Consider the following 13519-nt stretch of genomic DNA (forward strand, 5'->3'; position numbering starts at 1 on the left):
TTAACTACTGACCCACAAGGGAGCACCTCCTTCAACGTTCAAGCGGCAAGCTATTTATATCTACCACTTACTGCTGGTGACGGGCATCTCGCGGAGAACTATCGTGTTTACAGCATTACCATCAAATTGGCGCAATGAGTGTGGGTCGTCACATCGTAACGAAGCAGCACGTGCACTCTCATCTTCCACGCGTACTTTGCCCCACGGAGAGAGAGCAGGATGGACACTAAACGCGCCCTCTTATCTCGTGATGGGCACAATCAAACGTATTGGCTGGCCTTAAGCTTTCACTAGAACAATTCTGTTGTAGTTATCGGGCGCACAAAGGTCACTGTAATGGTTGCACAGTCTCCATTTGCGAAAAGGGCACACTTTACAGATACAGCGAAGTAACAACTGAGATGCTTCTTTGCGTTCATCTGTACCTGTAAGTGCATTTCGTGTGTTATTTGTGCGTGAGAAACGCGGGGCACGTGACCTTCCAATTTGTTGCTATCGCGTTCATTGCTTCGCCATTGCGGCAAAGCTACGAGTTTTCACATGAAAACTTAAGAAAAAAAGTCTGCGCTAGGCCCCCAGCTTACACAATGCGCAGATGCGCGCTTATCTCCCACACGTACTTTGCCCTGCAAGTAGGGGGGGGGGGGTAGAAGCTTGTACCCAAGCTGGTTCTTTGATGGATGAATCGCACACCTTCGACTATGATTTAGTTGCTGGGTGCACAACGATAGCTTCGCTTACTGGACAGGCGCCGTTTGTGAAAAGAGTCCACTTTTCAAACACTGTGAATTAAAAACTGGGGCACTTGTTACTTCGCACTCCTATGTGTACCTGTGATTACCTTTTGTGCCTAGTCTTTGTTTAAACAGCACGTTAAGTGTCGGGCGGTAAACATTGTTAGTTCGCTCTCGTCCTGGGTATGTTTTCGTTCGTCATTGGTCTGCAAGCAGTGCCCTGCATGTTTCGATTTGCTTGCCATTCTCTGCGTTACATTCCAAGTTGTTGCTATTGCCTTCATTGCTTTGCCCTTGTGGCGAAACTGTGACTTTCCCTAATTTCGGACAACCGTGTCGTCAACACCGAGAGGATGTCAGATTGTGCACTGATGGAAACTCTCCGAGACCACGCTGACGACGGATCTTTGGAGGCCGACTAGTCATGCGCTTTCGTCTTGAGCTGTTCCGCGAGTTCGCAGGCAGGTAGCTTTCGCGTTTAGCCGATTAGTTCTGCCAACACGACAGCGCGTCTAATGCAATGCAATGAATGCGACAGCAAAAAAATATAATGTTGTAAGAAGTAAGGCTGGCAGCCAACTCTTTTGGATCCGCTAGCACGAAACTCCTACAAAACACTGGTGTGAGCAAATACGGCCACTCCAGGGAGAACTGCTCTTTTCACTCAGTTCTTTCGCGTTGAAACCACACTGATACTCGCCGAGATAGCATGTACACAAGTGATGGCAACCGCCTTTAAAATCCAAGTTCATTATTGCTACTTGAGTGATACCTCCCCCCCCTCCCCGCGTTGCTTTATGCTTGTTCAAGACGGGTGGTTTAATTTATGTTTGAACATTCGACGGAAGTTCAAACACGCGGGGGGTGTTATCTCATGCACTTTCCAGGCGATAGGGATGGGCCGACTTATTTGATAGCTGTTTCAGAAGCGCCCGCACTGTTTTACCCGCTCGTGAAAGTTCCGAAGCGCGGGGGCATGTTATCGATTTGAACTTGTTACAAAACAAGGCGGCGACGGCAAAAACCCGCTGAGAATGTTCATGTAATTGCTATTGCAATAATAAAGCAGTTTTTTACTGTAAAATAAGTGCTTTTAGTTAGGTCTGCCTTCAGTTTACCCTATTGTTTGACTTGAGCATTTAGTTTCCGAATGTTTGTGTCCGAACCTGCATATAATGAAATCCTCTTTAAAACGAATTTTTTGGGAAATTTATCAACTCAGTATATGCAGGTTTAAATGTAGTCATCTTCAGAACACAAGTGAACATACGCTTAGGTTAAGGGAGCTTTCCATCCAGCTCTGCATGGCTTTTGGTGCCTGCCTATCAACTATTATATAGAGCACACATACAAATACAGGCACAAACATGCATAAAGGGTCACAGGGATAAGGACTATATAATTGGCAACATCAGTGGTAGCTATCAGGAATGGAATTCAAGCAGGAGCTACAAAAAGCACCAGACAAGAACTGTAAGAAAACAGCATGAAAATAAATGCCCTACTGAACACAAGGGATAACACACAATTATCGTAGCAGCATGCGATGCACAAAACAGCAGCTTAAGGAGAGACATGACTCTTGGGACCCGAAAATTTGCCCGAAAATCGAATTTTAAGAAGTGTCATTTTCGTATTCTTTCTACCATCGCACACCCTGTGTGCACATTTTCGTTTCAAAATTACACGTATTAGCGGCCTAACAGTAAATCAAAGATGCATTAAGATGCCCTCAGCCCTTTAAATTATGGACAAATTGCGCTTATTTCAGCTGCCCGAAACTTTTGAACAGCCCGCTCTAAGGCGGCCATTTTTGTATCGCTGAAAAGCTGTAGCGTTTGGCATTTTTTATCGCTCCGTCGGGTAACACTGAGCTTGTCACTTTCTCAAAAAAAAAAAAAAAAAAGTAGGCGTAAATCGTTGCTATTGGCCACTTCCGCTCACGTGGCTAAAATGGTGCTGTCTGATTGGCTTAGGGCGCTCTATTGAAAACCTGGCTCGTTGAGGCGCCATATCGGCTTTGGTTACAATCCTACGACGAACGTGCTTGGAGGACCGAGGAAGTTCCACTCGGTGTATCAGATCGGCGGAAGGCAAGCCTAAACTTTAAAAAAAAAGGGGGGGGGGGGGCTATCGGCACATCGCAAGTTTCTGCAAGCGGTCAGCAAGTGAGCGTCATTGCTTCAGCACCCGATAACGGCGATGGAAGTGATTGCAGTCCGCTTCACAAAGGCACCGTATTGCACCACTCTCCAAACAATGAGCAAGTGACCCTCACTGCCAGGGCACCCAGCCTCGTCGGCTCAGGTAATGGCGGTCTGCAAGATAAGGGCATGCCGTCATCCAGCTTTAGAAAGGATAAGCAAGCGACCCGCGACAATGCAAGTGACAGCGATCTGCCTGAGAACGACGGCATTCTTCGCGCCGACTCAAGCCTTGTGCGAGTTCACACTGAAGCTGTCACGAGTGAGTGCTCGTGAGCAGGGCATGCCTGAACGACTTTGGTCGACAGCGCGAAACACTGCGGTTTTCACCGATGCAAGCCACACGCCATACCGGCCTCTGCCACGGACGCTGCAGCTGCGTATTTGATGTTCGACTTAAAGATCTTGAATGAGCTGCTCGCTGATTCCTTACGGTGCAAGGCGTAGTGCAAAGTATGTGGCAGGTGTGCAAAACTAGTCACGGGTGACCGTGGCCGCAACTACAACCTCGATAAGAAAGTAATAGTGAAAAGCGACTGTTGTGGCGAAGTGACGACTGCATGGAACTCGCGCAGAGTCAATGGTGAAATGTTATGCAATGCATTTGAGATAAACATTTTATCCACGCGTGCAATGCTCTGTAGTGGGAACCGCCAGACATTCATGAACAATTTTTTCGTGTCCATGGGACTGTCGCGGCAGAAGCTGCACAATGAAACGGCAACTTTTTTTTTACCTGGTTCCCCAAAATGGAATTTCCGATGGTGCAATAATGGAGCAACAATATCTCTGGTTCTACTGAAGTAGTCTCGATAATTCTTTTTTTGTGAGAAAGGTGGTGACTTGACAAGAGCAGTATCAGAACCGTAATTATTGGTATATAGGTCGACCTTTTTTTTTTTTTTGAAAATGTTGTTCATAATTCGCTTTCGACTTATATTCGTGACCAAAAAATCTCGCCCTACATTCACGATTGAACCAACCGAAAATGCCGAGCTTATGGCATTCAATTGTCGCGCCTGCTGTTCTTCAAGCGGTTCCTGCTGAATACTCATGTTATATACCATGAAACTTGAAATAAAGACCCTAGTTTTCTTTCCGACTACTTAAGTAATTAAAAAAGTAGTTATTCATGCAACGGCCATGTATCGCCCCCACAAAATGCAGCTGCTCTGCCGTGTTAGCAATGAAACCCACAATTTCCCAAAGTATTGGCCATGAAGTCCCTAGTCCCTAGGCTGCCTACCGGCGCTCAGCCGCACTACTGGCCTGAGGCCTCGCAGCCTTGCGCTTTGTTTATCGTACGACCGGCATGACGGTTCGCGTTTGCTTAGGCGGTGCGCCGTGCTCCCCACCGGGCTGCAGAAATCAAAATCAGGCGCCTTCTTTTAACCACCACCACCATTCGGTTGCGCGCGGTCGCAATGATGTCACGTCGGTAGAGCTACACAAGTGACTTCAAGTACCAAGTGAAACTTTTTACCGAAGACTCGAGCAGAATTGTGCCGTGCAGCGCGAGTTCTGTGTAATGAGACGATTAGGGGTTGCCAAAAGCAGCGGGACCGTCTGTTTGCAGGCCAATGTCAGCTTCGTGCCTTTCGCGACTCAGCAATCAGCAGCGGTGGCAGCAAGGATGACATCGTTTGAGAAGTCGCGGATGCTTGTGAAGCCTCCGATGAGATCATCTTGTACATCTGAGTCTGACATGATGATGATGGCCCCGGCAGCGATAAGGCGCTAAGTTGTGTAAATAAAGGTGTGCTACATTTCATTCTAAGCTAAAAAAAAGCATTTATTGACCTTAATTCGAATTTTTTTTTCGCTTGTAGAACACTAAGTAGGGATCGACCTATTCTCCTGCCCGACCCATTTTGGAGTAAATACGGTAGTACATAAATACATGTTAACGAACATTTAAAAAATTAATTTTTGAAGCTATTATTTAATTTTACAAATAAATTTTCCGATGCCCTAATTTTATTCGAGAGTGTTGTAAAATACTATTCTTGCCTGACTGAACCCGTATATCATCCTCGATCACTGCAGTGTTCAACAACTTTCCATAATTATTTCTAACTTGTCCTGAAATGTTTTTTTCTAGTTTTCTCAAAACTGCCCTTTTTATCATGATGTAGTTTTGGATATCTCTGGTGGTACTTTTTCTATCACAGTGATTCTTGTTTTGTTAGAAAAAGGGGGCCAATGGGGAGAGCAGTAGGCATGAAATTTGAACGAGTAACATGAGAAATGTTTTCAAAAAGTAATAATTTCTCCAAGGTGTTACCAAAGCATTTTGCTTACAAAAGTTTGACATGCTATAACTTTGGCCCAAATTAGTCCAGAGCATTCATTCTTGCAGCACAGCAAGCTCTGACTATACAACATCATTTTTATATGCCACTGTCTTTGATCACTACAAGCATACAAGAGAAAACTCACCTCCAAATCAGGCAATTCAAAAAACAAGTTTTTCTCAATATTTTGAAAAGTACATGTTGCACAGAAAAAGTAATGGCATATTTGAAATCAACATGTCGAAATACATAAGGTTTGGAAGTTTGATCAAAATTCACCCACAACCAAAAAAATTTTTTTAGGTGGAGTGTCCTCCCTTAAAGCAGCAGTTAAAAAAACAATTCAAATCAGCTCATACACAAACTCTTCCGATCTATGCCTCAGCAGCTTGCTTTGCTGCTCCATGACATACAACTATACCAGTGCCCTTTCTTTGTTGCCATAAGTGCAGCTTATCACATCCGATGTTAGCATGCAGTAAAAACCGCAGGTCACTGTAGCACTAAAAATAACTGGAACTCTCATGAGACAAAGAGGGGCACCTGTTCACGGTAGGTGTCCTGGGGCAGGCAATCAACAAGATTGACACATCCTAAGAGGCAGCTCGTTGGGTACTCGTCTGGAAATTTCAGTTCTTCGGTCTCTGCTATAGAAGTGGAGAAAAAAATATATACAAGAGATTATAAAATTTAGGAGAAAACACTTCCTGACGGTATTTTCTCACTCTGTTTGAAACAGACTCTAAAAAATCATTTTGGATTTGTTTTGAAAAATGTTTTCAAGCTAATATAACCTTATCTGTAGCTTTATGCAGCACTCTGTCAACATCCTTCAGATATTTAGTGTACAGTTGAAGTTATAGAGGAGAGCTGACTTGTTTGTCGCAGAATACTAGTAATTCTATCTTCTACAATGTTTCCCATTATGTTAACTGCTCCAGCACGACTCATTTAGTGCCTTTCCAGAGATTTTGACAACAGTAATCAAACAAGGGAGGCCTAAATCAGAAACATTGCCTTAGAAACGAGATTCATTATCAAGGCCTTGTCCGTAAACTGTTGAGCATGGTTTACAAGCTGAAAAGACAGAAAATAGGCAAAAAGTTAGAGAAACTAACAAGGAAGTAGCCAACTGAGCAGGCGCGCAGGCAGAAATTTTTTTCACAGGGGGCACCACCTTAGAACTGGGGGCCGGGCAGGCAGGTTAGGGCGACCGTTATTTTGTATGCTATATACCATGGAAAAATTTGGGAAAGGTGGAGAAGGGAGGGCATGGGCTTGGTCAGCAACTCCCTGGAACTGCCACTGGCAGATGGAAGCTCACATGGTCGGGTGGTACACACATGGGAACGGACGCCCGGGGAGGAGGATGGTGGTGGGGCAGACCACGATAAAAGTTACCGTGGCGAGAGAAATAAGCTTTACCGAAGATTAGAGCGGCACATGTGTAGTGCAAGAAAGAAGGTTTCGTGCAAGAAAGAAGGTTTCGTCCCATTTTAAAATATACATAATTCAACTGTTTGCACATTCATTTTTCATCGCGTATGAAGCTCCCATGCTGAAACTGAAACGTTCTGCTTTCATCTGTACATTCATGGTCTGTGCTCAATTAAACCCCATGGGCAAAAAATAACAACCACAACAAAAAAGAGAGCGATGACAGTGCCACTGCCTGCAGCCGCAACAGTAGCATCATGTACGTAGCACACTGTGGCACGCCGCCGGTAATGTTTACTGCAACTTGCAGCCTGCAGAAATCCGCACAGATGAAGTCAGAGCAATACAACGCTGTTCAAAAATGAAAACACCGCAACTCGCCGTTAAAAACAATGCATCTATTTGCCAGCTTTCCTTCGCCAGAGCTAGGCAAGATCATGTGATCCAACCCTGCAAGTCCCAGCGATTGAAGCATTCGCGCCTCCAGTGGTGAACCTCCCACCCGTTATAATTGTTGTAGCGATAGTTAATATCGCTACAACGATTAATATCGTTAATATCGTTGTAGCGATATTTCATCTATAGACAACAAAATTTGGTAAAGGCTAGGTCACACCAAAGGCGGGGCGGCAAAGTGCGCAAGTGGGCTTTTCGAAGCGGCGAGAGCGTGCTTCTGCTCTGCCCGCCCGCCACCTTTGGCTCATTGCACGGCAGAAGAGGCCGGCATTTGACGATTTTGTGCATGTGTCACTATGAGGTGGCAATGCTTCTCCCAAAGCTGAAACCGCACCACCACCGCACCCTCCTCTGCGTGGCATTCTAATTGGCTGCGGCCAAACGGCCAGCCTCGGCAGGGGGCAAAAAATTGCGCTGAAAGCGATCGCCCTTTCCACGTTGTTTTGCTCCCGCTTTTGTCGCCTGAAGAAAAGATTTTTGCCACTTTCCGCTTTGCCGCTTTGGCTGCCCCGCGTTCGGTGTGAGTGAGCCTCAAGAGCTGATGATTATGACTCGCCCTTTCGTCCCAGCAAGCGCACACATTCAACTCTCGTTAACTGAGACTTACCTGGCCGCACAACGAGTGAATGTATTTTCTCACACATAACGCAATCAAAATATGCACGAAAATTGGAGCTAAAGACACAGTGCGGGTTAAAAGAAAATTTCGGTGCTTCAGGGCACGGCTGCACAACAATGCAAGGAAGGTGACATTGCGTCAATATGCAGGTAGTTTTTTTTTTTTTTTTTACTTACGCAGTTTGCGATTGTGGGTGCCAGTTATATGCAGAGGCAAGTTGTAGAAAGGTAAATATGATACTCAGGCGACCCTTGCGGTGGACTCAGAGTGCAATGCACGAACGAGCGTGTCAAAGCTTCGCAAGAGGCCAACTGAATATTGCAACTGAAAGTGCGGAAGCTATCGTGGCCATAAGTAAACGACAGGAGAGCCCTAAATCTCCGTGTCATTTCATAGCTTTATTGTCTTTAATCTACGGCTGTGTTAGCAGGTGCGTAGACAGACATTCTGGGGGGGTGGAGGGGGGCACCTCTTTTATTTCGGGAGGAGAGATTCAATTCAATTCAATTCTATTTTATTTCATCCCAAGGATGAGGGCAGGCTCAGGAGAAAAGTGACGTTTTGTCACTTGAGGAGAACCCGAGCCTCCCTAATACATGGCAAGCAACGCGGACATGGGTGAAGAAACATAGGCCATGAACATATAGGCAATGAACATGGGCCATGAGATGTTTGGCGCAGTACAAGTCGGAAGATGCACGTACAGTAATGCTATGTACAGAGACTAATATGTGTAAGTAATTTCTTTCAGCACAAATTCTGAAGTACAATGCAAAATATGACAGAATACAAAATACTATATATATGACAACAATGCTATGCATAGAAATTGCGTGTACACACATACACATAGATATACACACATATATGTAGATACATATACACACATATATATATACATATACACATATATATACATATATATATTTATATATAGACAGTTCCATGAATGCCTGGACCACCATTTTCTCGATTTTCACGATAAAAGCACTTCCCTAATGTCACGTGCACTGCATTTCTCAAGAATTAGTTTTGCCTCCAGTAATTTATTTAATAACAAAGGAACACTAAAACACAACATTTGTTGCCCAAAATTTTTTCTACAGAATGGAAGGTTCCAGTGTTGTTGGTGACGAGTAGGGTACGGAATAGCATGCGTTTCCAGAACAAAGATATCTAAGAAGGCACGATTGTTATGAAAAAGAGATTGCTTATATCTTATTGCTAGGGAATACCCATAAAGTTTGTGAATTAGGACAATAATATAGTGCTGAAACAGTTCATCTGTGTGTGCATAGTAGTTGACATTTGCTATAAACCTGATCGCTTTTTTTTTTTGTAGTCTGTATATTTTACTTATGTTGGTTGCTGTCGTACTTGCCCATACCAAAAGACAATAATTTACATGCGACAAAAACAAGCTGTTATAAAGTGTTCGTTTAATAGAAACTGGAAGAAAATAATGCATTCGTGCAAGTATGCCCACACATTTTGATAGGTTGGTAATTATATTATTAATCTGAGGATCCCACGACATTGTGCAATTAAAAAGTACTCCTAAAGTTTTAACGGTTCCTACAATTTCAACAGCCGCACTACCTATACGTAATCTATTGCCTAAGGAAATCTGTCCCTGCGAATGAAAAACTACAGCTTTTGTTTTTGTTGCATTAATGAGTAATTAATTTCGTTTACTCCATGTGTTTGAGCTTTCTAACGTAGTGTTTATAAGTGTGATCATGGCAGTCATGTCGTTACCTGTAAAGAAAATGCTGGTGTCATACGTGTATATTATGTATTTAGGTTTGTCACTGACCTTGACAATGTCATTTATGTATAGGTTAAAAAGCAGCAGTCCTAGAATGCTACCTTGCGGAACCCCTGTGGTTATTGCCTGGAGAGAAGAAAATGAATCCTTAATTTTTACACATTGTGAGCGGTACTTAAAGTAAGATTTAAGCACCCCCTTGAAATGGTCATTTTTCGCTCTCTATGCTATGGTGAAAAAAAATTGGAGGGAGGGGAGTTGGGGGCTGAGGGGGGAGGGGGCATGTGTCCTGTGTGTTATTCTCTGGCTATGCCCCTGCCACTGAGGGCAGAGAAAGTAGCCACGCGTGTGTGAGAACAATGGCGACCTATTCATTTATGTCACTGATTGCAAAAGCCTTTTGGGAAAAATTTAAGCAAGTACTGCATGAATCTTCCAAAATCATAATTGCTAAGAATATAGCCTCGATCACTCACCTTAGCAATGATTTGGTGCAGGTTAACGAATCTTCTTGCAATGTTCTAAAAATACACAGTTTTAGATGAAAGTACACAGAGTTTCCCATTAGCGTTTAGTGCCACTGCGCATATGTTATACTCTAACTGCTTGGGTAAGCACATCGAATTCCTAATATTGCATACAGCCCATGCAGCATAAACCCTAGTATTTGCTTATTTATTTATTCATACTGTTAACCCTCTCTTGACTTGAAGGTTGTTACAGGAAAAGCACAATGAACAACTCCAGGCACAAACATATAACGATGCCCAACTAACAAGCAAAATTATAATTGATACAATACCTGTCTAAAAATACCAAAAAATCATTTACATCATTTGTTTGCACAGCTTCCTCTGGCAAACTATTCCACAAGTTAACGGCATCACGAAAAAAAGAAAAACGAAACAAATCTGTGCGGGTTCGTATTGGTTGCACAGCGAAGTGATGAGCTGTTCGCAGAGGCCATTTGTCAAGCTGTTTATATACAGTAAAACCTCCTTAATTCGAAGTCACTGGGGCTACGAAAAATCTTTGAAATCAACGGGTTTTCGAATTAATAAAGGTGCAAGTAAGTTGGATGCGAGGTACCTGGAATTATTCTAAGTAATCGGGGCTAGTTGTTTGCTCTGCAGGTTAGTTTGCGGCTTAAAGTAATAGATTTTCCAGCAATACCTGGTCTAAATTTTGTCGCAAACACAGGAGGACGGTGGGCCTTGCGGCTGTCATCGGTGAATAAAAAAGAGGACACTGTTTTGATCAACTGAAATGCGCACCAGCGGAAAACAAGACATCTTCGCTGCAACACAATAGCAACACGCCGGCAGCATGTCGCCAGTATCTCGCTGCGTCAGCACGTCATCATGCAACCATGCGCCCGTTCTTTTCGGTAAAATAAAGAAGTCAATAATGACCAGTGTGACAAGATTTGTGATGTACTTTGGCTGGAAAACATGATCGTTGAAGCTTTCAAACTTGCTTTTCGAAGTAGGCATTGCAGGCGAGAACTCCGCTAGCAGAACAAGCGCGCAAGTTGCTGGTGCAACTAGAAATCGGAAGTTCGCATACACCACAAGTTATGCCAAACTGTCTTTTATTAATTTCCTTACAATCCCAGAAAAAAATGGGTAATTCACGACGCGCTGAAAGTGCGACAGACATGCAATGTGCTGCCCGCACGTCATCACTGTGTTGCAGCGAAGCACAATATTTTTTCCGTAGGCACACAGTTTAGTTGACCACGAGACTGGCTTTTATTAATTTTTTTTCTGCGCTGAAAGTAGCAAGGCTAGATTGCCTTAGCTGCCGCTTATTAGTATCACTACAATGCATTGCCTGGTGGATCTTAAGGGGGGACATGGGTGATTATTTTATGAACCAAATGTGACAAAAGTTGGCATGCTTACTTAGTTTGTTCTCCTGATTCTAAAAATGTAGCGATTTTTTCTGTAGCTTCATTAGTTATTTAAATAATCAAGATAACAATTTCTATTGTTCTTACCACAATGGAAAAATAACCACCCATCAAAAATTTATAAATGACATAGGGATTGACAGTAGGAAGCATAAGACATACAACATAGGAAGCACTTTTTAGATTGGGGCATTATTTCTAACTCTACAGTACACTAAACTTCACAGCTCTGAATGTGGCCATTGTGTGGTCACACAAAAGACTAGTTTAAAAAATTTGCATCAAGATGAATCAAAATCTGCTTCCTATGTTGTGTGCTCCAAACATATAGCTTCATGCTCCAAAAAAAAATATTCTGCTATCTGTAATATTTTCCGATCTATTGCAGTAATTTTCATGCAGGGTGTGCAAAATTGCCATTTTGAGAAAATGAAGAAAACATATAATTCTAAGATTTTTAACTGTAAAAATGTATGTACTTAGAATCACATGGCCATTGACATATAAATGAAAGCTAGAAAGTCTAAGGAGTGCAACGCAGCAAGATAATCGAAAATTGAACGAGTACTTCTCGAATTACAGCACAGTTCATTGCATTGCATTACAGCACAGTTCATTGCATGTAACCAAATACAGAAATTTTTATATTAAAATAAAAAAATGAAGCTGCCCATTACTAATAGGCTTCCAGCATTGTTTTTGTGCACATTTAGCTACATTGTGCAAAAACAATTACAGCTCTAGCTGTCCTAGGTCCACTTTTACCGAACAAGCAAAAGAAAGTTGTCAAAATCTGTGCTTCAAGAATAATGCTGTTAAAACTTTATTTCGCCTTTCCGAGGTATTTTGTTCCCCAAAAAATGTAATTTTTTATATGCTGACAAACAGATGTTGTCCACGTGTTGATTCCAGCTTAAATTGTCTGTAATTATTACACCCAAGTATTTAAAGCTAGCCGCCCTATTGAGAAGCCTGTCCTCTAATATTCACACAAACGCGGAATTTTCTTTTACGTAATGTGTGTGTAGGCCGTCTTCTTGTTATTAATTTCAATCCCCAATTTTTCGCACCACTCACCTAGCGATTGAAGACAGCGTCGATTTTAAGTTGGTCGTCTGTAGATGTAACTTGGCAATAAATAAGACAGCCGTCAGCGAACAGTTTAGTTTTTACTGATGGTTCAATAACTCAAGCTATGTCATTTATATATATCAGGAACAGGAGAAGCTCTAGCATGGATTTTTGTGGTACTCCTGAATAAACTTCTAAATTGTTCGATACACTACTTTTATATTTAACAGCTTGTTGGCGATGTGATAAGTAAGCACGAATCCATTCAAGCAACTGCGTACAGACTCCTAGGCTGCGAAGTTTAGAAAGAAGTTTATCGTGAGATGCTTTATCCAACGCCTTTGCGCAATCTATACATAAGACATCAGCTTGTTGACATGCATCCAGAGAAGTAGTGAAGTCATGAATTGTTTGACCAAGTTTCGTAACAGTAGAAAGACCAGATCTGAAGCCATGCTGGAAAGGGCATAATATATTATTGTCCTCTAGAAACTGCCTTACATGCTTTGACATTACGCACTCAACCATTTAACAGCACACAGATGCCAGAGATACAGGTCTATAGTTGTTGACTGATTGATATGTGGGGTTCAACGAGCCAAAACCACCTTATGATTATGAGAGACACCGTAGTGGAGGGCTCCGGAAATTTCAATCACCTGGGGTTCTTTAACGTGCACCCAAATCTGAACACACGGGACTAAAACATTTCCGCCTCCATCGGAATTGCAGCAGCAGCCGCCGGGATTCGAACCCGCGACCTGCGGGTCAGCAGCCGAGTACCTTAGCCACTAGACCACCGCAGCGGGGCAATATAGTTGTTGTTGAATAACAATTGGTACCCACTTTTAAATATTGGAACTACTATGGCACTGTGCCAGTCTTGGGGTAACGAGTAACATTTTAAAGACTTTTGAAACGGTAGAGTGAGATAATAAGACAGCCACTCTGCATACCGTCGCAAAAAAGTAGTCGGTATACCGTCAGGTCCGGCAGTTTTCTTTGTGTCTAACAATAATAGCAT

General features: G+C 42.8%; 2 protein-coding genes across 8 annotated transcripts in view; one reads left to right on the forward strand and one right to left on the reverse strand.

The window, feature by feature from the left end:
• The window catches only part of LOC119184944 (transposable element P transposase), a 61286-nt gene that overhangs the window by 37628 nt on the left and 10139 nt on the right, over positions 1-13519 (forward strand). The window lies entirely within an intron of this gene.
• LOC119184945 (activating signal cointegrator 1) overlaps positions 1-13519 on the reverse strand; it is a 60882-nt gene that overhangs the window by 6979 nt on the left and 40384 nt on the right. For 4 of the 7 annotated variants that reach the window (XR_012887615.1, XM_075880372.1, XM_037434095.2 and 1 more), the window contains one exon: positions 5776-5879. Coding sequence is in view for 5 of the 7 variants with exons in the window: in XM_075880372.1 (XP_075736487.1) it covers positions 5776-5879 (104 nt within the window). In the remaining 2 variants the exon portion in view is untranslated. Of the gene's footprint in view, positions 1-5775; positions 5880-8123; positions 9639-13519 lie in introns of those variants that run through there. The other 3 variants (XR_012887616.1, XM_075880368.1, XM_075880369.1) reach the window with 2 other exon arrangements.

Source organism: Rhipicephalus microplus, chromosome X (assembly GCF_043290135.1).
Source record: "Rhipicephalus microplus isolate Deutch F79 chromosome X, USDA_Rmic, whole genome shotgun sequence".
Classification (NCBI taxonomy): Eukaryota; Metazoa; Arthropoda; class Arachnida; order Ixodida; family Ixodidae; genus Rhipicephalus; species Rhipicephalus microplus.